At 54.7% G+C, this 23,701-nt stretch overlaps 2 protein-coding genes across 7 annotated transcripts in view; both read left to right on the top strand.

Moving 5' to 3' along the window:
- CD300LF (CD300 molecule like family member f) overlaps positions 1–23,701 on the top strand; it is a 125,593-nt gene that overhangs the window by 86,190 nt on the left and 15,702 nt on the right. The window contains exons 1-2 of one of the 6 annotated variants that reach the window (XM_045837245.1): positions 19,311–19,353; positions 22,090–22,431. The exons of the other annotated variants lie outside the window; for them this stretch is intronic. Of the exons in view, the coding sequence (XP_045693201.1) occupies positions 19,314–19,353; positions 22,090–22,431 (382 nt within the window). The 5' untranslated portion in view covers positions 19,311–19,313. Of the gene's footprint in view, positions 1–19,310; positions 19,354–22,089; positions 22,432–23,701 lie in introns of those variants that run through there. 6 annotated transcript variants of the gene reach the window in all.
- On the top strand, positions 13,024–18,280 carry LOC123817532 (CMRF35-like molecule 7). The gene is made up of 3 exons (XM_045837256.1): positions 13,024–13,157; positions 14,158–14,490; positions 17,742–18,280. Exons 1-3 carry the CDS (start codon positions 13,118–13,120, stop codon positions 17,921–17,923), a joined length of 555 nt encoding a protein of 184 aa, XP_045693212.1. The 5' UTR covers positions 13,024–13,117; the 3' UTR covers positions 17,924–18,280.

Below are 23,701 nucleotides of genomic sequence, written 5' to 3'. Positions count from 1 at the left end.
CTCGCTGACCGTGCAGTGTCGCTATGTCCCAGGGCGGGAGCCCTACGCGAAGTACTGGTGTCGAGGAGCTGACTTCAGGAGCTGCGACATCCTTGTTAGAACCACGGGATCACAGCGGGTGGTGAAGGCGCGCCGTTTGTCCATCAGGGACGATCAGACCACCCACACGTTCACCATGACCATGGAAGAGCTCAGGCGGGAGGATGCAGACACTTACTGGTGTGGGATTCAGAGAGTCGGATCTCACCCTGGGGTCCCAGTTAAAGTGGCCGTTGGCCCAGGTAAGAGAGAGTGTGTGTGTGGCTGTGTGACTTCAGGGCCTGCTGTGTCCTGGTCCCTGAGGTCCCTGTCAGGGACTGTGCTCACTTAGAGGGAACTGTCCCAGAGGGTGGTTGAGTCCTGAGGGCTCACGGGCCCCGTTGCTCACGTGGGCTCAGAGGGGCAGGGCTTCTGTTAGTGGCCCTCGGGCTCTGGGACTCCTCCAGGACGGGGCCAGGTCTCTCTGGGCAACTGAGTTTCTCCGCCCAGCTCCGGGCCTGAGCTGTTGCCCAGCGACATCACGGTGACGGCCCCCGGTGCAGCCTGGGGGCCATAGGGACCCTCCTTGGTGGGACCCAGAGATCCCAGTTTCTTCCAGTGCTGTCCTGGGACCTCTGGTATCCAGGTGTCCCTGTGGTCTGTGGAGTTTGGAGCTGGGACTCATAGGTGCTCATCCCGTCCCTGGTTTCATAGTTGGGGTGCTGTCCCCAGTGCCTGAGGTCCGCAGAGGCCTCCACAGTCAAACCGTTGCATTCTGGGAGCCTGACATCCCATCCTGAGCTGTGTGTGCCCCTGGGCTATAGATGCTGGCTTCCTCAGGCCTTCCCTATGCAGATGGTGCTGGGAGCACCGGGCTTTGAACAAGCTCATCTGATGGGCTCTGCTTCTGCTGACCCTCGGACAGCTGGCGCCAGCTCACCCCGCACTTCTGGGGGCAGCCGGGGGACACACTCCACAGAGCCCCCACCACACTGGACCTGGGGGGGCTGTTACAGCTGCAGAGTGCGGCCCATTCATTGCCTTGTGGATTCCTGGCCTTGTTCCTGACAAGGAACTATTTCAGTTGCAGAATCTTAATAACGTGTGCGATGTAGAGGCTCATCCTGAACATGGGGATTCCCTTAAGGGCTGGTGCCGACTTTGGGTGTCCCAGACCTCAGGAGTGGGAGCCACCAGGCGGTCCCCTTCTGTTCGCGTCCTCGCTGGATAGAGTAGACGGGGGAGGCGTCGTCAGAGGCCCTGTCATAACAGGGAGTGTTCAGCCTCCAGCTGAACTCCACCTGCCCTTGACCTGAGGCAGTCCTGGACCCCTCGCCCTTCCAGGCTGACGCCATGTCCCTCTCGGACCAGCGCCCAGACTCAGCACCTTCTGAGGCCCTGAGTCTGCCAGAGGCCAAGGGGATAGGAGGGGTCCGGGCTCCGGGCCCCTCCCATGGCCCCGCTCCAGGCTCCTGAGCCAGGGCAGCCCCCACGCCTCCAGGCTGAGAGCCACGTGCAGGCCTGAGGGAGGGGGCAGGCAGGGCTGGGGGAGGGGGCAGGCAGGGTGGAGTGTAACCTGTTCTGTGTCAAAGCAGCCACTACAGTGTCAACCGCTACCCCCACCCCCACCACGTTCACAGTGCCGGTCACCACGGAGGTCCCCACAAGCTCCCGGAACACGAGCAGCCTGCACCCCAAAGGCAGGTAAGTCAGCTCGGATGCTGCTGTTCCCTATGGCCCACTTGTCCCAGACTCCTCCAGTGTGGGGTTGTTTGTAGCCCCTGTCCCAGCCAGGGTGCAGGGGCCCCTGCCACCTGCTCTCGGGGGGCACAGGGTCCGTGGTGACCCCCTCATGGGCCTGCCCCCTGGAGCTGAGGGCATTGGGAGGTGTGTTCTCACTCATGCATCCATCCCACTGTACCGAGTGAAGTCCTGTGTCACCAGCACTGTGTTGAGTCTGGTCACATAGACGTGGGAGTGTCCCTGTGCAGCTGAGAGTGTGGGACATGGACGAGCAGGTGTCAGGGCAGAGGGCATGTTGGGTGTGGGGGCTCGGGGGTCATGGGGACACAAGGATGGCCCTTGGCCCAAATCCTGAGACCACAGGGAGGGCCTGGGAAGCCCTGTCTCCCCAGTGACTGCTATGGCACAGCAGTGACAGTGACTGTCCCCTGTGTCTCCTGAGCACCTGGCAGCTCTCACAGGGCTTTCCTGTCCCTTGTCCTGTTCATGCTTTGACCCGCCGATGACCCCTCCTAAGGAGGAAGGGCAGATACCCCTGTTCCCCTTCCACAGAGGGAGACCCCGAGCCTGGCTGCTGCCTCCCAGCACCCTGCCCACCCCGCAGCTCAGGGGCTTTCTGGGCGCTGAGCCGCCCCCCACCGAACCCCCTGCCTCGGCCTCTGGGCTTCGTGTCTGCCCCTGCTGCACCCTCCTGCTGCCCGGCCTTCCCGCCCCGTCCCTGCGGGACCTCCCCCGTCTCTCGACCCCGGGACCCCTTGTCCCCTCTCCCCTTTGCCCTCTGTGTTGACAGTTGCTTTCCTTTGGCCTGGTTTTAATACATAAAAGTGAAAAGCTTTTAAATTTGATGAATGAAAATCAGATGTGAGTACCAGTTAGGGTCTTTGATCAGGGTTGCATGGGTCACTCATTCATGTCCAGAGCGAGTAACTGTGGAGCACCCCATGTTCGTCACTGATTTAGGGAACACAGGGGATGGGGGATGAAGAACATGATCAGGGGTCTGCCCTCTAGACATGTACAATGGAGAGATAATTAACATGTCACATAGCATTAACTAGTTAATAGATAGATGAGTATGCTGTGTAAAGTTCAGGGAACAGTGATGAGTGAGAGACGCTCCCGCATCAGTCAGCTCGGGCACCGTGACGCAGCACCCCAGGCTGGGCGGTGTGAACAGCTGACCATCTCTGTGAGGGTTCAGGAGCCAGACGTCCGCATCCCTGGGTCGCAGGGCTGGCTTCTCCCGAGGCCTCTGTCCTGGGATTGGGGACAGCCGTCTTCTCACCGTGTCTTTCCAAGGTTTCCCCTTGTGAGAGTCTGTGTCCTAATCTCCTCCTCTTAGAAGGACCCCCGCATTCCCCCCCGCCACCCGCCGTAGAACACCCAAGGGCGAGCACAGTAAGGATGAGGGAAGAGAGTCGGGGGAGGCGGGGGCCAGTGTCCCTGGGGCCCCAGGCCTGCCCTCACGTGGGTTATTGGAACCCACAGCCCGGGAGAGGAGAGCTGGGAAGAGGGTCCAGGGAGGCAGCTCACTCCTGTCCCTGTGTCCCCGCAGGTCCCTGCTCAGCAGCGTCCACTTCCTGCTCCTGGTCTTCCTGAAGCTGCCGGTGTTCCTGAGCATGCTGGGGGCCGTGCTCTGGGTGAGCCGGCCTCAGCGGGGCTCTGGGGGAGGTGGGACCCCCCATTATGAGAACCAGTAGCCCCCATGGCCATTGGCGTCTTGTGTGAACGAACTAGCCTCAAGCGGAAGGAAAAGCACTTTTGTTATGAAGTGACCGTGGTCAGCAGGGCCGGTGCTTCTAGAGACAGCGTGGTCCTCTCTCAGGACGCAGGACCCAGTTAGTGGGCGCCCAGAGCCGTGATGCGGGCCTGTGGGCCCGGCTCTGGGGTCCCCTTCAGTGCTGCCCAGGTCCTTCCTTCTTGCTGAGGCCACAGCGCAGCAGGAAGGACAGACAGATCAGCAGGACAAGGGCTCGTCCCTGCAGGGTCCCTTGCAACAGGAGATGATCCCAAGATCTCGGGTGCCAGGTCTGATGTGAACCCCAAAATCTTGTGCTTGGCATGGACTTACTCTGGGTTGGATGGGGTTCAGCTCTCCCACCCACATGGGGTCACAATTCTTCCAACAGTTGCAAACAGAGAACTCTACAAAAGTGGAGAAACCCCACGAATGTGGAAATATTTTTTTTTAAAAAGAAGGAGGCAAAACTGATATGGAGGAGGAGGATGCAGGTGACGATGAGGAGGGGGGGACCTCCTGCAGGACGAGGGGGCAGGTGCGGGACCGTCCCTCGGGAGGTGGTTGGAAGGAGCAGTGTCCCCGGCGCCCTGGAACCCACAGCCAGTGAAACACGCAGAGAGGTGGGGAGAGCCACCCAGGACAAACTGGGGCTGAGGGGAAAGGCTGCTTCTCCTTTCACATCATGTGCCCATGGTGGTCTCTGCTTCAGGGTGACTCAGGACTGGGTGGAAGCTGTCCAGAGGGAGGGGCAGGGGACAGGGCAGGAAGGGGTCTGAGACCCCCTGTGCCCTGCAGTGGGGCAGCCTGGAGGCAGGTTGGGGACGGGACTGCTCCCGCTGCCAGGCTGGGTGTCAGCCCTGAGCGCTGCGACCTCCCCAGGTGCACACCCAGCGCGTCTCCCTTGCTCCCTGGGACCCGAGCTCTGAGCTCCTCTGTGTGGTCCTGCCCCCCATCCTCCACCCCGTGTGCTGGCTCCCCTTCTCAGCTCCTCCCACTCCCACGGGCTGCCGGAGCCCTGGCCAGGCCTGGATGCTTTGCTTCCCTCAAGGCATTGAAGATGCATCAGTCATATACTTTCTAGGAAGACAATTCTTCTCTGCTGCTTAATGACATGAGAAAGTGACTGGAAATAACAATGAAGGGAAACAGAGGAGAGAAACAAAAAACAATGATTTGGCAAAATTGATTATAAAATGTCTCTGGATCCATTAAAGTTCCGGGAGGTCACTGGCATTGGATGGACCCCAGGGAGAGAATCTATGAGGTGGGGAGGGGCAGGACCACAGGGGCGGCTGGCCTCCTCCAGAGCTCCCTGTCTGAGCAGTGATGGAGGTAAAACTGAGATACAATAAATTGCATACATTTAAAGTGTACAGTGTGAAAAGTTTTTTCGTTTTTTGTAAAATTAGTTTTTCATACAGTAAAACCCATTTTGTTGTGGAGTTGTAACACAAGCCTCAGTTCATGGACCCCCCCTTAGAAACATGCCAAACAGTTCCATCACCTGCCCCACGAGGTCCTTGACTGTGGATTGGTGTCTGTGTGGCGGGCGGTCAAGCTGGTCAAGCCCTGAGGCCAGACAGCCAGGTGCTGTGAGGCTGCAAACTCAGCTCCTCTCAGAGCCTCTGAGGCCTCATTCAAACCTGAACCGTGTTCGCCACCCAGTGGCCAGTCCTGGGGATTGTCTTCAGTCCCCTCAGGCATGCATTGCTGGGGTAAGCCTGGGAGTTCCAGGCTCCCTTTCTCTCCTTTTTTAAAATTATTTTTCTTTACCATTATAGCTGGCATACAATGTTATAGTGGCTTCAGGTGTACAACCCCGTGATTAGACACTTATATAGCCCTGACACATGTCACACCCATGGGACAGGACCCACAGTTACAACGACATTATTGACTATGTTCCTCACTCTGCACTTCACGCCCCCATGACTATTCCAGAAACACCAGTTCATGCTTCTCAGTCCCTTCATCCTCTCCGCCCATCCCCCCACCCCCATCTCGTCTGGCGACCAGCTAAACATTCTTTGCATCCACGTGTCTGCTTCTGCTGTTCACGTACTTTGTTTTTAAAAGCCCACATCTAAGGCAAGTCATATGGCATTTATCTCTCTTTGTCTGACGTCTTTAACTCAGCAAAACACCTCTAGGTCTGTCCCTGTTGTTGCAGAGGCGAGATCTCATTCTCATCTATGACCGAGGCGCATTCCAGTGTGCGCATGTGCCCCTGCTCTTCGCCCACTCATCTACCGATGGGTGCCTGGGTTGCTTCTGCCCTTGGCCACTGGAACTAATGCTGCAGTGGTGTCTTTTTCATTTGGTGTTGCAGGTTGCTTTGGATAAATACCCAGAGGTGAAATTGCTGGGTTCTTTTGTCTATTGTTATATCCTTTGTTTTGAAGTCTATTTTGTCTGGGATAAGTATTGCTAGCCCAGCTTTGTTTTCCATGTCCATTTTCATAAAATATCTTTTTCCATCATTTTACCTTTAGTCCATGAGTGTCTTTCAATCTGAAGTGAGTCTCATGTAGACGACCTATAAGGGTCGTGTTTTCTCATCCATTCAGCTGTCCTGTCTTTTGATTGGGGCATTTAATTCATTTGTGTTTAAAGTAGTTCTTGACAGAGCCTTGGCTGGTGTGGCTCAGTGGATTGAGTGCTGGCCTGTGGACCAAAGGGTCAGTGGTTCAATTCCCAGTCAGGGCACAGGCCTGGGTTGTGGGCGAGGTCCTCAGTACAGGGTACATAAGAAGTAAGCACACAGTGATGTTTCTCTCCCTCCCTTTCTCCCTGTCTTCCCCTCTCTCTAAAAATAAATAAATAAAATCCTTAAAAAGGTATTTTAAAGTAGTTGTTGATAGATATATATTTATTGCCATTTTATTATTCTTACTTTTTATTTTTTAAATCTTCTTCTTAAGGAAGGCCCTTTAACATTTCTTGTAATACTGGTTTGGTGGTGATGAACTCCTTTAACTTTTTCTTGTCTGGGAAGCTATTTATTTGGGAGGCTTTCGATTTTAAATGATAGCCTTGTTGGGTAGAGTAGTCTTGCTTATAGGTCCATGCTTTTCATCACTTTGAATATTTCTTGCCAATCCCTTCTGGCCTGTAAAGTTTCTGTGGAGAAATCAGCTGACAGTCTTATGGGAGCTCCCCTGTAGGTAACAAACTGCTTTTCTCTTGCTGCCTTTAAGGTTATCACTTTGTCTGTAACCTTTTGCATTTTAATGATAATGTGTCTTGGTGTGGGTCTCTTTGGGTTCATCTTATTTTCGACTCTCTGTGCTTCCTGGACTTGTGTGTCTTTTTCCTTCACCACGTTGGAGAAGTGTTTAGTCATTATTTCTCCAAATAGGTTCTCAACCCCTTGCTCTCTCTGTCTTCTGGTGCCCCTGTAATGTGGATATTGATATGGTTCATGTTGTCTGTAGTTCCCTTAAACTATCCTCACTAATTTTTTTTCATTTTGCTGCTCTGATTGGGTATTTCCTGACACCTTGTCTTTCAGGATTGCTGATGCAGTCCTCTGCTTTGTCTAATCTGCTGTTGATTCCTTCTAGTGCATTCTTTTTCAGTTCCTATATTTTTCATTTGTGACTTGTTCTTTTTTGTGGTTTCCATGTCCTTTTTGATGCTGTGGAAATTCTCTCTATGTCCCTGAGCATCCCTACAACCATCGTTTTGAACTCTGTATCTGGTAGTTTGCTTGCCTCCATTTGATTTGGTCCCTTTTCTGGAGATTTCTCCTGCTCTTTCACTGGGGCCATGTTTCTTTGTCTCCCCATTTTGGGAGCCTTTCTGTGCCTGTTTCTGTGTATTAGGTAGAGCTGCCATGTGTTGCATTCTTGGTAAGGTGGCTGTATGCAGTAGGTGTCCTGTAGGGCCCAGTGGCACAGCCTCCCTACTCACCCAAGCTGGGGACTCCAGGTGTGCCCCCATGTAGGCTGTGTGCACTCTACTCTTTTAGTCACGCTGCTGGCATGTCCCTGAGAGGGTGGACCTCCCCCCACACACACACCATGCCAGGCTGACTGGATACAACAAGAGGCAGGGACTGCAGTGCAGAAGCTGCTGTGCAGGGGCTGGCCCCACACAGCAGAGCAGGACTCATGGCAGTGGGGCTCTGGTGCCTACAGAGTCCACCCTTTTGGAGTGTCACTCAAGGATGTGGTTGGGTGGTGCTCTGGCATGCTCTGAATCTGGCCACCAGGTGCACTGTCATCCCTGGGGCTTCCCAGGAGGCCAAGATGCAAGCCAAGACCAGCCCCTGCCTGTGTCCTGCCCAGGCTATTTGGGATAAGCTACAAAATAGTCTTCAAGTATCTGCTAGTGGTGCTGTGCTTTGGGGTCCCCAGAAGAGTCCAGGCTGCAAACTGAGCCCACCTGCTGTTAATGCTGGGCCTGGGGCCACTTAGCAAGATGTACAGGGCATGCGGAGGTCAGATGCAGCTTGTTTGGGAATTGTGGGCCTTTGAGAGATGTTAGGAAAGTCTCTAGCAGGAGCCAAGACAGGTAGTTGGTATAGAAAGCCCCAGAAGCAGTTTAGGTGGGCCCACAAGTTGAGTAGAGTCTCAGGGAATCATCAGGGTGGGGAAATGGCGTTAGCCAGGCTGATGGAGACTCAGGTATGGTGCCCGCCCGTGCCTGCACGGGCAGGATCTGCAAAGGAACAATCCCTTCTGCCAACACTGTGTCTGGGAGAAGGTCCAGGTTCCCTTTCTTAAACTGCCTCCACTTCCTGATCCCCCCAGCAGCCCCCCCCCCAGCTTCCAGAGCCTTCTGCTCCCCCTCCTGGTCCTTGAGCAGGAAGCCCGTCTTTTGTCTCCCCAACTGCTGTGTGCTTCCTGTGGCTGCTCAGCACCCAGGACAAGCAGAGGGGGGATAAAGACCAGTGAAATGCAATGGTTCTCCCACCCTGTCTTCACACCGTGGTCTCCTGGTCAGACAGGACCAGCACCTTCTGAGTTCCAGCTGGAGTTGTAGCTTCTGTACCGGGGCCAGCTGGGGGAAGGGGGGGTGGGAGGGAGAGAAAAACACACCCGGAGAAAACTCCAGGAACTCCCTTCCTTCTCCCTTTCCAGTTTCCCTTCGCTGCTCATCCTGAGCTGTTTTGGTCCCTGCCGAGTGTGCAGTGTCAGGACGTGGCCACAACATTCCTGCCCACACAGCGGGGACATAAAAGGAGACAAAACCAGAGCACTCAGAGCAGAATGGTGCTACTCCTCTGGCTGCTTCTCTAGTCTTCCCGCCACCATTCATTCAGCACAACCCTCAGACAGCCCCCGACCCCCCCCCCCACATCCTGTCTGGGCTCTGAGCTGCAGTCAACACGAGCGATGCCCAGAGTGCGCCGACCCTCTTACCTGGAACCAGATTCTGCGGCGTCAAACGCGAGAGCAAAAAGCTGCAAGCAGCCTCGGCCGCCATGGATGCAGGAGGAGTTAATCACAGTGAAGCCACACAGGGGAACAAGAGGCAGCTGTTTAAAGAACAAAATAAACGTATATGTAATGGCTGGGAAAGATTTCCCTGGTAAAATACGTACCTCCAGTCCCCACACAAAAGTGCTCAGTTCAGTAACTTGGTGCAAACAGAACAGGCTCGAGCAAAGGGCACCCAGACCAGGAAACAGGTGCCCATCCCCGGGAGTCCCTCCATGTTTTCCCCAGCCTTGGGCCACGGAGCCACGGTGTTGGAGGGCTTCCTTGTAGTGGCTGCTGCCTGAGTTGCCCAGCACCCTCCTGTGTCCTGGCCGCCTGCATCTGTTCTGTTGGTTTGCAGCTTTATCCGAATGAATCACACAGCTGCACTCTTTTCTGTCTGGTCCCTGGGGAAACCATCGTGTTTACGAGACTCTTCAGCATTGCTACGGTGTGGTTGCGTCTGCATGTGTGTGTTTATTCTGATGGTGACATAATGTTCCAGCGTGTGAATACACCAGTACACCAACATCCGTTCTACCGTTGACCCAGTGCCCAGCGAGGCTGTGAACCTTTCAGCCTGTGCCTTTGGTGAACAACCATGTTCCCTCCTTGGTAGCACTCAAAGGGGCCCTCGTTTCCTTTATTAGAAAGAACAGTTGCTCTGTAGATCAGATGAGGACGTAATTGTAACAGAAGCCTGCCCTGGCTGGTGTGCCTCAGTGGATGGAGCGCCAGCCTGCAAATCAAAGGGTCACAGTTCAATTCCCAGTCAGGGCCCTTGCCTGGGTTGCTGGCCAGGTCCCCAGTAGGGGGCATGTGAGAGGCAGGCACACATTGATAATTCTATTTCCCTTCCTTCCCCTCTCTAAAAGTAAATGAATAAAATCTGTTTTAAAAAAGAGAGATAAGCAAAACTTCAGCCGAGTTTAAATTTCCAGCCTCAGCAAGTACTTTCTGCCAAGTGCTTCCCGGGAGAGAAGAGGGAGGCACATGTGTGGATGCCCTTCAGCTTCTGACCCTTGTCCCCATTCCCCTGAGCCCTCTGGTCTGCGGAAGTGGCTCCATCCCCTTGTGAGGGGACAGTGGGTCCCAAGTTGATGACTACACAGGAGTCTGAGCTGAAGCAGGACCCCGCTCAGACTGGGGGCTCTACCACAGACTCCGCCCCCAATGCTCCCCCTGACGTCAGACCAGTACTGAGGTTAAGGGTCAGCGTGGCCCACCTAGGGACATGCTGGCCTACGAAGGGGAGAGGACACTAATGAGTCCTGGTGGAACCAGAAGAGTGAGCTTGGGGTGAGTCTCCAGGAGCTGATCACATGCTGGAATATAAGGCTGAAGGAGGAAGAGCTGGTCACCACAGGGCACTCAGCACACTTGCAAAGCCCAGGAGACTGGTAGCAGTGCATGCTGGGGGAGGGCGGTACCTAGAAGGGGCACCCACGTTAACAGAAGCAAAGATGCCAGAGGGCTGGGGCAGGGTGCAGGAGAAGGGTTCAAGCCTGAAGAACTGAGTGAGCTGAAATGGAGTAGTTACACTTGACCCGAAAACCCAGCCCACGTGTGTGACCCTTGGGACGTCCCAGAGGCCACTCCATTTGTGAGGAAAACAAGAAATGTGCTGGTTAGGGGAGGCGAGCATTACCTCAGGCTCCATAGAGCCTTTCGGTCTGCTCTGGGGCAAGGCAGGGGTGCCGCTGCGTCCCCCGGTGCATAGGATCGAGGGGGCGGCTGGAACTCCAGGACAGCAGAGGCGGGTGGGAGCACGTACCGACCTGGGGCATGGTGGGTGTCAGCGCAGGACCGGGTAGCAGGTTCTGAGGGCTCCGACCCTGGGGACCAGTGGTGACGACTCCTAGAACAAGAGGCAAGATCAAGACCTCGAGGCAGGAGACCTGACTCGGCAGTCATACCCTCGGCTTCTGGTAACAAAAGAGAAGCGGACACCCCAGCACCCTGCACGGTTGTCGTGCCGACCGCCTGGGCCGTGAGGTCAGAGTGATGGTACTGGGGACGAGTGAGTGGAGCCCCTGGAACCGGCCTGTGCTGTGACCGAGAGAGTAAATCAGAAACATCAGTCCCATCTGCTGAGAAAACCACAGATTAGCGCCACCCCCACAGAGTTCAGCAAGAAAGAACATCTGCCCTTTCCTTGCCATGACAACGGGCTGGCGAGGACTTAACCAGGGAGCAGCCACGTGGCAGACTCGGCTTCCACGGCGAGGACTTTGGCAGAGTCGATGAACACAGCTGGTGTGTCATGGGACCCGGCCAATGTATCCCCCTCAGTACCCCCCCAGGAAGCAGGAACAGAGGCAGGTGGCAGCCCGCAGCCCGCAGCACTGCGTACTGCCTGGGTCTGGCCCGGGACTCTGCGACCCTCTCCCCTCCGTCGGAGTGCCGTGGGAAGGAGCCTGCGCAGTCTGCACACGGCTCAGAGCTTCGTTTGTCCGCTGCGCTGAAGCCGTCACGTTGGCTGCACTTGGAAACGAGAGGCAAGCAACCGCGCGGGCTCCCGGAGACCGGGTGCTGAGCCTGCCCAGATTCAGGGACCTGAGGCGTCAGAAGTTTGGGGGTCGGTGGTCTGGCACGTGCCAGACATGACCTTCTGGGCAAAGGGCAAGTAAAATATCTTGCATTTCCGAACTCCTGCTTCTAACCCACCTTCCTGTGAGAACTCAGGGGAGCTTTGAACTCACGGTCAGCAGGCGTGGGTGAGAAGCGGGACCAGAAATGGGGAACAGGTTGCAGCATTTCTCCAGACTCATGGGTGCTGATGTGTCCCCCAAATAAATGTCTGTGGACAGGCGTCAGCCGGAGAACAAGGCGTCAGACCGTTCTGTAACTCAGTAAAGCAGGGAGGCCTGGCCGCGGGGGACGGGGCTGGAGCCCAGCTCCTGTCCTCTCCGTTCCGCAGTGTGGACACCGCCTGTCTGCCCGCTCGCCTTCCAACACACCTGAAGTCAGAAAAGATGGAGGACTCCGAGTGTTTGACACAGTAAAGCACATCGTTTTGCATATTATTTTGCTCCCACTTGCTCACAGATCTCAGCCACTGCTGTCTTGCATCAGTTACAACCAGATAACCAAGAAATATCAGACACTGGGGAAGGGCCGGGGCGCGGGGGAGAATGAGCAAACCGAACCGGACTGATACTGAGCGTGCGGTCAGGAGATGTAATTCGGGGAACAGGAGAGGTGAGAACATCAGCAATCAGAGAACCAAAAATAAGGAGCTTTTGCAAAAATACATCACCTCTAAAATAAATACTTCATCTGAGGGTTGGAGGAAAAAGCAAAAACACAAAATAGAACCCCCCCAAAGGCAGAACAAAATTCACAAATATGGAACATGGATACTAAAACAGAGACACAGAGAATTCATTTGGAGAGAAAGTGGACAGGCGACAGGAAGGAAAGAGGGGGCCTTCTGAAGGGAGCGGGGAGAGGGGAGGGACAGGCACTTGGGGGTCAGTGGAGGAACTCGTTTCCATGGAAGTCAGTTTGCCAAGAGCCCACAGGCAGTGAAACGTGCAAAGATTTGGTGGGGAAACACCCATCCGAGACAAAAGGAGCATGAATACAACATGCCGTTACTTTTTCATCAGGTCCTCATCACAGTCTCTGCTTCAGGGTGACTCAGGACTGGGTGGAAGCTGTCCAGAGGGAGGGGCAGGGGGCCAGGGCGGGAAGGGGTCTGAGACCCCCTGTGCCCTGCAGTGGGGCAGCCTGGAGGCAGGTTGGGGACGGGACTGCTCCTGCTGCCAGGCTGGGTGTCAGCCCTGAGCGCTGCGTCCTCCCCAGGTGCACACCCAGCGCGTCTCCCTCGCTCCCTGGGACCCGGGCTCGGAGCTCCTCTGTGCGGCCCCACCACCCATCCCCCACCCCGTGTGCTGGCCCCCCTTCTAAGCTCCTCACAAGGGTGAGATGAGCCCTGGCCGGGCCTGGACGCTTTGCTTCCCCCAAATCATTGAAGATGCATCAGTGGTCCACTCATAAGTGATGACACTGCTTTTGTCCTAATGAATGAAACAAGGAAGTAACCGAGGACGACAATGAGGGAAGTGGAGAAGGGAAACAAAATGTAATGATTCAGGCAAATCAAAGGCACTTTCCCTCTGGGCTCTGTTCAGTCCTGGAGGTCACTGGAGTCTGAGGGTCCCCAGGGAGAGAACGCGGCGCCAGGACCATGTGGCTGCTCCCATCTCTCCTCCTGCTCCTCGTCCCAGGTGAGTGGGCGGGGCTTTGGGAACTACCATCACTGAGGTGGGATACGAAGCCCAAGGGTCTGTCCAGGGTCAAGGGCCCCTGCCCTCCTCATTGCCGAGGGCCACACGACGTCCCAGGGTCTGTCACTGAGGCCTGGTGACTGTTGTCCTGTTTCATTGTGTTCAGTGTCGTTTCTCTTACCGTAAAGAAACATGTCTCTAAATCCTGACTCTTTCAAAGATGAGGAAATTTTTAAAAAGAACCAGAACGTATACGATGAGGAAAGCTTTGCTCAATCCACCTGCCTTCCTGTAAAGCCACAGCGGCCAGGGCCGCGTGGGTCGGCAGGAGAGACAAGGGGTCAATGGGTCAGAACGGACAGTCCGTAAAGAACTCCCATATTTAGTTTTTGACAAAGAAATCAAAGTAATTCGGTGGAGAAAATGGGATCGTGTCATGTGAGTTCCACAGTTGGTGTCACCACCCAGGTCAGTTTCAAAGACGCTCCTCGGGGGGGCATCTGGACCCACAGGACCCATCAGCACCACCTGGGCCATCCTCTGCACAGCCAGGTGCGGCAGGTGCCCCAGCCGGACCTCCAAGGTCACGGGCACAGTCAGGCACGACCCCCCTCCTGCGGACATGGGTCCTCTGCTGCTTCCTCCCCAGGAGACCAGTTTAACACAGACGTGGGAGCCAAGGGACACTGAGGGGACATGGAAATTTCTTGGCCACAGGGAGGGGGAGGGGTGAATTGTCAGAAGCTGTTACTGCTCAGTGTCCACATCGTGTCTCTGAGATCTGGGGCTGTGCTCTTACGGGATTTTGGAGGCGGCTGTGACGCAGTGGGAGTTTGAAGGACAAACGTCTGTCTCGAGGAAGGTGATTCCCCCCTGGACTCTCTGCCGCTCACCAGGCACGTGGACTTACTGGGGCTGTCACCGTGCAGGAGGTTGCGGCTCTGTCTTTAGTGTGGGGGTCGGGGCAGAGGTGACAGGCACATGGGTTTGTGTTTTCCAGGCTCAGCAGCTGACATCATGGGTCCAGAAGAAGTGAGTGGCCCTGAGCAGGGCTTGCTGACCGTGCAGTGTCGCTATGTCCCAGGGTGGGAGAAGCACGTGAAGTACTGGTGTCGAGGAGCTGCGTGGAGTGAATGCGAGATCCTTGTTAGAACCACGGGATCAGAGTGGGGGGTGAGGGAGGACCGTGTGTTCATCAGGGACAATCAGACCACCCACACGATCACTGTGACCATGGAGAAGCTGAGGCAGGAGGATACAGACACTTACTGGTGTGGGATTGAAAAAAGCGGAGCTGACCATGGCGTCACAGTTAAAGTGGCCGTTGGCCCAGGTAAGAGAGTATGTGTGTGTGGCTGTGTGACTTCAGGGCCTGCTCTGTCCTGGTCCCTGAGGTCCCTGGCAGGGACTGTGCTCACTCAGAGGGAACTGTCCCAGAGGGTGGTTGAGTCCTGAGGTCTCATGGGCCCCGCTGCTCACGTGGGCTTGGAGGGGCAGGGCTTCTTTTAGCGGCCCTCGGGCTCCGGGGCTCCTCCAGGACGGGGCCAGGCCTCTCTGGGCCACTGAGCTTCTCTGCCCAGCTTCGGGCCCGACCTGTTGCCCAGAGAGATCATGGTGACGGCCCCCGGTGCAGCCTGGGGGCCATAGGGACCCTCCTTGGTGGGACCCAGAGATCCCAGTTCCTTCTAGTACTGTCCTGGGATAGCTTCTGTGCAGGTGTCCCTCAGTTTGAGGAGTTTGGAGGTGGGACTCATAGGTGCTGATCCCGTCCCTGGTTCCATTCCTGATCTCTGGGGCAAAGAGGCCCCGCACTATGGGGGGAGCAGTGGCTAACCTCAGGGTCTAGCAAGGCCTCCAAGTCAAAGGGCTGTTGCATTCTATCCAATCCTCATTTCTGTGTCTATTCCAATGACCACATGATTAATCCTTTTTACACTGTTAATGTGGTATACTCATTACACTCTTGATTTTGTAATGGCCTGACAATTTTGTGTCCTTGGCATAAACCGGACTTGGTCATAATTCATTATGCTTCTTCTGTGTTTCCGGGCTCATCTTGCTGAGGTTTTGTTTCAGACCCTTGTGCTCATGCTCACGGGCGATGTTTGTCCGTAGTATTTCTCTCCTGCCCACCCTGCTCAGCTTGGGCACCACGATTATGCTGTTCTCACTCCCTGCACTTGGGCTTGCTCTTCTTTTTCTGCTTCAGAATTTTTTGTATGATAAACACTCCTTCCTTAAATGTTTAGGAAACTCTTTCTTAAAAAAGTATATTGTATTGATTATGCTTCTACAGCTGTCCCATTTTTTTTGTCTCCCCTTTATTCCCCTCTGCCCTGCACCCCCCTCCCACCCACTTTCCCCCACCTTAGTTCATGTCCATGGGTCGTGCGCAGAAGTTCTTTGGCTTCCATTTCCTATGCTATTCTTAACCTCCCCCTGTCTATTTTGTACCTGCCATCTATGCTACTTACTCCTGTACCATTTCCCCCATTCTACTCCTCCTTCTCCCCACTGATAACCCTCCACGTGATCTCCATTATTGTGACTCTGTTCCTGTTCTAGTTGTTTGCTTAGTTTGTCTTTCTTTTCTTTTCTAGGTTCAGTTGTTGATAGTTGTGAATTTGTTGTTATTTTACTGTTTGTAGTTTTGGTCTTCTTCTTTTTGTTAGATAAGTCCCTTTAACATTTCATATAATAAGGACTTGGGGAAGATGAACTCCATTAACTTGACCTTATCTGGGAAGCACTTTATCTGCCCTTCCATTCTAAATGAAAGCTCTGCTGGATAGAGTAATCTTGGATGTAGGTCCTTGCCTCTCATGGCTTCAAATACTTCTTTCCAGTGCTTTCTCGCCTGTATGGCTTCTTTTGAGAAATCAGCTGATAGTCTTATGGGAACTGCTTTGTAGGTAGCTGTCTCTTTTTCTCTTGCTGCTTTTAAGATTCTCTCTTATCTTTAATTTTCGGTAATGTACTTATAATATGTGTTGCTGGTGCTTCCTTGGGTCCAACTATTTTGGGACTCTCTGAGCTTCTTGGACTTCATAGAAGTCTTTTCCTTTGCCGGATTGGGGAAGTTCTTGTTCGTTATTTTTTCAAAAAATTTTCAATTTCTTGCTCTTCCTCTTCTCCTGCTGGCACGCCCATGATTCGGATGTTGGAACATTTAAAGCTGTCCTGCAGGTTCCTAAGCCTCCACTAATTTTTTTTGAATTCTTGTTTCTTCATTCTGTTCTGGTTGAATGTTTATTCTTCTTCCTTTCACTCTTGCTTCCCCGTATATTTTCCTTTATTTCACTTCACATACCCTTCACTTTTTCCTGTATTTTCCTACCACACTCAACCATTTGTGTGAGCATCCTGATTACCAGTGTTTTGAACTCTGCATGAGATAGGTTGGCTATTTCTATGTCACTTAGTTCTCTTCTGGAGTTTTGCTCTATGCTTTCATTAGGGCCATATTTATTTTTGTCTTGGCCCGACTGTTATGCTGTGAAGGGCGGAGCCTTAGGTATTTACCAGGGCGGGGCAACCACATCACTGTGTTGTGAGGCTGTGTGTGGGGGAGGGGTCTGCGAGGGAACAATGTCCGTAGGTCACTTGCTTGACTCTGGTCTCACTTTCAGTCACTTTCCCTGATACCCACAAGCAAATTGGGCCTTTCTGGTGCTGATTCCCAGGTGGGTGGGTTTGTGTACATTCAAGGACCCTGTGGGTGTCTCCAATGAACTCTCCTGTGAGGCTGGGAGTTTCTCCTGCCACTGCATTCACACGAATCTTTACAGCCAGAGGTTTTAAAGCTTTCTTTTCTGGCGCTGGAACCCTGGGTTGTGTGGTGTGTCTTGCTCCCCAGTTTTCCCTCCTGGTTTATCTGCACGCAAATGTGGGACCTCCTGGTCCTCCAGCCACCACCTTGCCATGTGTCCTCTCCACCCAGCTGCCCATGTCTGCCCCTCCTACCAGTCTGGATGCACGTTTCTTCTTTAACTCTTTGGTTGTTGGACTTCCGTATAGTTCCATTTCCTGGGAGTTCTGCTTGTTTTTTGTTTTTATATTTGTGGCTCTCTTTCTTCTGGTTGTGCGAGGGGGCACTGTGTGTCTACCTATGCCTCCCTGTTGGCTGGAATCCAGGACACTATTAAAGCTGCATAGACCTGGCATTTTCTTTTTGGGAGGACTTTAATAATGGATTTGGTTCATTTAGATGTAGGATTATTTGTGTTTTCTATTTCTTTCTGTGCTAATTCTGGTACCTTATTTTTCTGGGAATTTATTCCATCTGAATCTCAACCACATTGACGTAAACTTGTTTCGATATCCTTTTATTATCTTTTCCTCTTATTATATTATCTTCCTTAGTCTTTTTTAATATACATGCAAGGTGTGTGGTGGTGTCCCCCTTCATTCCCATTATTGGGTGTTTTAAGCTTGTCTCTTTCTGTCATGAGCATCTTGCCAGGGCATTAAAAAGAAAATAGGAGTTGGAGGTTTTGTGTATCTTCTCTGTTGTGTGTGCATTTCCTGCTCCATTCATTTTTCCTTCCTTCTTTGTCTCCTTCCCTCTACTCTCTCCTGGGGCAGTGGTGGCGCAGTGCCGCTACGACCAGCGGTGGGAGGCGCACGTGCAGCGGTGGTGTGAGGGCGCCGAGGGGAGCAGCTGCGCCGTCCTCGTCCAGAGCCCTGGCCCGGAGGCAAAGGCGAAGAGGAGCGCTGTGTACATCAGGCCGGAGGAGCGCATGTTCACCGTGGCCGTGCACGACTAAACACCAACCTGAGAGAATACCCATGCATTTCTCTGAGTCGCTGCCCTGCGTTCTGCAGTGAGACCACCCTGCCCACACCCAGAGGCTGGCCATTCAGCTGAAGACTCGAACTAAGGATTCCTGCCCTAACACCCTGCTTTGCTTCTCCCAGGGCACCTTTTAAAATAGCCACTGAGTTGAAGCCGTGAAAAGTTAACGACCTTCACCCCCACCATTTCATAAGTAACAGGTGCTTGCTACCCTGCTCTGTCCTTTGCTCCCGGGACCTGGGACAGAGGACGGCCCTTTGCCTGGCTAATTGCCACCTCCCCAGCACCTCATTCCCAGATCTGTAAGTAATAAATCTTGTGACTCTGCCTCCTCTGTGTGCATGTATTGAAATGCTGCCTTTGATCAAAAGGACCTCGTGAGCTTCAGCTCCCCAGGGACGGAGCTGGGAGGTGGAGGGAGCTGCCTGCGGCTCTGGTGGCTGGTGTGCAGCCCTCGTTTGGCAGGGCCTGGTCAGCACACCAGTCTGTGTGCCGGCTCTGCTCCCAGCCGCCACAGAGGTGCCCGGGCACGATGTTGCAGCCGTCTGCGGGTGTGGGGCTGGGAGCCGGAGTTGACCCTGAGGTCCACGTTACAGTGACATTGGTCCAAGTGGAGCTCTTCCCTCGTGCATCATGTGGACATAGTACTAGGGAAGGGAGGTCGGGGTCCCCGTCTCTCTTCCTAAATCAATGGGCCTGAGACCCTGTGTTTGAAGGGGAGGGAGAGTGTGAGTGTGTGTGAATGTGTGAGAACAAAAGGAGGTCAGTGTTTTGGCTCCTGAGAGCAGGACGGACTGGGCTTGGGTGCTTCAGAGAGACTCAGGGCAGGGGGGAGGCTGTCTGGAGGGAGGGGCAGGGAATGGGGTGGGAGGGGGTCTGAGCCGCCCTGTGGAGGGGCTGCCTGCAGATAGTTTGGGGACAGGACTGTTCCTGCTGCCAGGCTGGGTGTCAGCCCTCAGTGCTGCGTCCTCCCCAAAGTGGGGGTGCCTCCCCTGCTCCCTGGGCCCCGAGCTCTGGGCTCCTCTGTGTGGCCCCACCGGACGTCCTGTCCCGTGTGCTTGTGACACCTTCTCAGCTCCGTGCACTCCCGTGGGCAAGCGGAGCCCTGGCGAGGCCTGGATGCTTTGCTTCACCCAAGTCATTGAGACACATCTGTCATACACTCGTCAATGATGACATTGCTTCTCTGCTACTTAGTGCAAGTAGGAAGGAATTGAAGACATCAAATAAGGGAAGTGGAGGAGAAAGACAAAAACCAATGATTTGGACAAAGCGAGGCAGTTTCCCTCTGGGCTCCGTTCAAGTCCTTGGGAGACATTGGCGTTTAATGGTCCCCAGGGAGAGAAGGAGGAGCCAGGACCATGTTGCTGCTTCCACCTCTGCTCCTGTTCATCATCCCAGGTGAGTGGGGCGGGAACCAGCATCACTGAGGCTGGGCAGGACCCAGAGAGGGTCAGTCCTGGGGGAAGGGACACGTCCAGTCCAGCATCCATACCCTCTGAGTGGAAGGAAACCAAGGGCCTGCTGACTCCCCGCTGCTCTGTCGGGGCGGAAGGAGTAGAAGCTCCCCTGTCGGGACTGCGTCCCTCCCCCTGACTCTGCCCCCCACACACAGGGGGAGGAACCCAGGAGCCAGTCCAACCCTGGGGACCTTCAGGAGCTCAGGTGCTGGGGCTGCAGCTCACAGCCTCTCAGTGAGGGAGGGGCTCAGGGAACCGGGTTGTTTCAGAGCCTCCTCAGCTGCTGGTGCCTTGTAGCCAGAGCTGAGCCCCCTTCCCTAAAGCGCTCAGATACCAGGAGGGGACAGGCAGTGAAGCCAGGGTGACAGGCTCTCTGGACAGTCTCTCCACCCGGCTCACCTGCCTGCCTGAGCTTCTGCTCGGGACAGATCAAAGACGGGACCATTGTCAGTGTGGTCAGTGCGATGTCGGAGACGCATGGAGTGGGGTCACGAGGAGGCAAGACCAGAGGTGAGAAGGAGCCTGTTCTGGGCCCAATGTCAGCCCCTGGGCACAGCTGGGGCTTGATGCTCAGAGAGGCCCGGGTCCAGGGGGCAGGGCCACCTGGCTGCCCAGCTCTGCTGCTTCCCACCCTCCCAGGTGAGCGCCCGGGGGACTGGAACCTCGGCCTCGGGGCTGGGTTCCCCTGGGTCCACCTGGGCCACCCCGAGACTCTCCCCGCCTCTTGGCCTTACACGCATTCCATCTGCAGAGTCCCTGCTGCTGTGGGAGGGGCGTGTCCGCAGACGGGGCTGGCTGGTGTCTGCAACAGACTGCTGTGCTGCTTAAGCTCTGCCCCATATTTATATTTATAGTGCTTTCTCTTTCTGTTTAGTCAAAAGATTTAAACGTTTCTATTCTAATCATTTTCTTTGCTCACTGGTCATGTAAGTCGTGTGTGTTTAACTTGTGAACATGTGCAAACGTTTAAGCTCTTGGTTCCTACCTCAGCTGAACTGGGCTCAGAGACACACGCAGTGATTTCAGTCTCGGAGTGTTTAGGGACCTGCCTCTGCCAGACCTCGGCAGTGCTCCGTGTCTGCCCGCGTTCTGTGCACTTTTACAAAAATGTTGAAGTTGTCAGACATACTTCTTCCCGTGGACTTCCAGTTTCCTCCCAAACATCTGAAGGGGAAACAAATAATCCCGGAATTTATAAATGACCGTGTGTTTATCCTTACATGTTAAAAGTAAAACTTCTGTCACCGTCGAAGCCCTCTCCATCTGATGCCATGAGCCTGTCCAGGTGTTTTTTCCACTTGGACCAAAGCGTTCCTGAACTCGTCAACTTGAGGCCTTTTTGTGTTACAGCCATTTTTTGTTTCACCTCTTCTGCATTGACCAAACCTTTACCGTTGACAATTTTTTTCATCTGGGGAAACTGCAAGGAAGTGCTCAGGGAGAGATCAGGTGACTGGGGAGAGTGGGGCACAAGGTCATGCGGTTTTTGGTCAAAACTGCTGAGCACTCAGCACGGTGCGGGCAGGTGCGCTCACAAATCACCGGTCATGATGGGCAAACGTGTGGACAAGAGTCCGTAAAAACATTCACTGATGCTGAATGCAGCCTCTCATAGCAACGCCAGCTGCTGCACTGGTCCAGGTGGGCTCCTAGAGCACCCCCTGGTGGGCAAGCCTGTACCACAAAAGATTGGCCCTCCAAGATAACTCCACTTTATTTTAGGGCCCACGGGTAAACAGAAACATTCACACTTACTGGTCTTTGGCAGCAAATAATCATGCAAGTCTATCATTTTTGTGAACCAGTTCTCCTTGGGTTCATATCTTAAAGAATTTTTGATGACTATCTCATTCATTTATTTCCCTTGCTCTGAGTACCTTCAGGAAAAAGATTCCAATGGAAAATGCTGGGCGGGCTGGTGTCCTTGTAGGCTGTTTGTTTGAAGACAGGAGGCAGTAAGGCTTGTCAGTTTGCTCATGTTTTAACTCTTTCTTGGATCCTTTTCATTAAGTTTAAAAAAATTCTTAGAAGACATAAGAGGTGCTAGCCCAGGTGGTTTTGTCTTGCACTGAATTTGATGACCATTTGATGGAGAAAATGGGATCGTGTGACGTGGGTTCCCCAGTTGGTGTCACCACTTTGGTGAATTTCAAAGCTGCTCCCACAGGGGGGCGGGGCTCACGATGGACCCACCGGGGTCATCAGCACTGCCTGGGCCATCCTCTGCACAGCCAGGTGCGGCAGGTGCCCCAGCTGGGCCTCCAAGGTCACGGGCACAGGTCAGGCACGACCGCCCTCCTGGGGACGTGGGTCCTCTGCTGCTTCCTCCCCAGGAGACCAGTTTAACACAGATGTGAGCACCAAGGGACACTGAGGAGACATGGAGATTTCTTGCCACGGGGAGGGGGAGGGGTGAACTGTCAGAAGCTGTTACTGCTCAGTGTCCACATCATGTCTCTGAGATCTGGGGCTGTGCTCTTGGGTGATTTTGGAGGCGGCTGTGATGCAGTGGGAATTTGAACGACAAGGGTCTCTCTTGAGGAAGGTGATTCCCCCCTGGACTCTGTGCCTCTCACCGGGCACGTGCACTTACTGGAGCTGTCACTGTGCAGGAGGCTGCAGCCCTGCCCTCTGGTAGATGGTGGGGAACGTGACAGGCACATGGGTTTGTTTCCAGGTTCATCAGATCTGTCAGCTGTCATCACGGGTCCAGGAGAAGTGAGTGGCCCTGAGCGGGGCTCGCTGACCGTGCAGTGTCGCTATGACCCGGGGTGGGAGACCTACCTGAAGTACTGGTGTCGTGGAGCTGAATTCAGGATCTGCAGGATCCTTGTTGGAACCACGGGATCAGAGCTGGAGGTGAAGGAGGACCGTGTGTCCATCAGGGACAATCAGACCAGCCGTGTGTTCACCGTGACCATGGAGAACCTGACACGGGAGGATGCAGACACTTACTGGTGTGGGATTGAGAGAATTGTAGCTGACCCTAACGTCCAAGTTAAAGTGACCGTTGGCCCAGGTAAGAGAGTGTGTGTGTGTGTGGCTGTGTGACTTCAAGACCTGCTGTGTCCTGGTCCCTGAGGTCCCTGGCAGGGACTGTGCTCACTCAGAGGGAACTGTCCCAGAGGGTGGTTGAGTCCTGAGGGCTCACGGGCCCCGCTGCTCACGTGGGCTCAGAGGGGCAGGGCTTCTGTTAGCGGCTCTTGGGCTCCGGGGGCTCCTCCAGGACGGGCCCAGGCCTCTCTGGGCAACTGAGTTTCTCTGCCCAGCTCCGGGCCTGACCTGTTGCCCAGAGAGACCATGGTGACGGCCCCTGGTGCAGCCTGGGGGCCATAGGGACCCTCCTTGGTGGGACCCAGAGATCTCAGTTCCTTCCACTGCTGTGCTGGGACCTGTGGTGTCCAGGTATCCTCACTTTTAGTGCGGTTTTTGGCCGGGACTCATAGGTGCTGGTCCCATCCCTGGTGCCACAGCTGGCAGCCTATGGCCCAGTTCCTGAGGTCTGCAGAGGCCTCCTCAGTCAAACCGTTGCATTCTGGGAGCCTGACATCCCAGCCTGAGCTGTGTGTGCCCCTGGGCTTACGGACGGTCTCTTCCTCAGGCCTCTCAGTGCAGTCAGCGGCACTGGGAGCACCGGGCTTTGAACAAGCCCATCTGAGGGGCTCTGCTTCTGCTGACCCTCGGACAGCTGGCGCCAGCTCACCCGGCACTTCTGGGGGCAGCCGGGGGACACACTCCACAGAGCCCCCACCACACTGCAACCCGGGGGGGACTGTTAACAATCGCAGGGGGTGGCAACATTCATTGTCTGGTGGATTCCTGACTGAGTGTCCAAGCAGGAATATTTTAGTTGTAGAATCTTAATAACGTGTGCGATGTAGAGGCGCATCCTGAACATGGGGATTCCCTTAAGGGCTGGTGCCGACCTTGGGTGTCCCAGATCTCAGGAGTGGGAGCCACCAGGCGGCCCCCTTCTGCTCCCATCCTCGCTGGATAGAGTAGACGGGGGAGGCGTCGTCAGAGGCCCTGTCATAACAGGGAATGTTCAGCCTCCAGCTGAACTCCACCTGCCCTTGACCTGAGGCAGTCCTGGGCCCCTTGCCCTTCCAGGCTGACTCCATGTCCCTCTCGGACCAGCGCCCAGACTCAGCACCTTCTGAGGCCCTGAGTCTGCCAGAGGCCGAGGGGATAGGAGCGGTCCAGACTCCGGGCCCCTCCCATGGCCCCGCTCCGGGCTTCTGAGCCAGGGCAGCCCCCACACCTCCAGGCTGAGAGCCACGTGCAGGCCT

The sequence above is a fragment of the Phyllostomus hastatus genome, unplaced genomic scaffold (assembly GCF_019186645.2).
Source record: "Phyllostomus hastatus isolate PE091 unplaced genomic scaffold, TTU_PhHast_1.1 phas_contig_210, whole genome shotgun sequence".
Lineage (NCBI taxonomy): Eukaryota > Metazoa > Chordata > Mammalia > Chiroptera > Phyllostomidae > Phyllostomus > Phyllostomus hastatus.
Note: the sequence above shows the minus strand (reverse complement) of the source record. Positions and strands in the feature narration are given on the sequence as shown.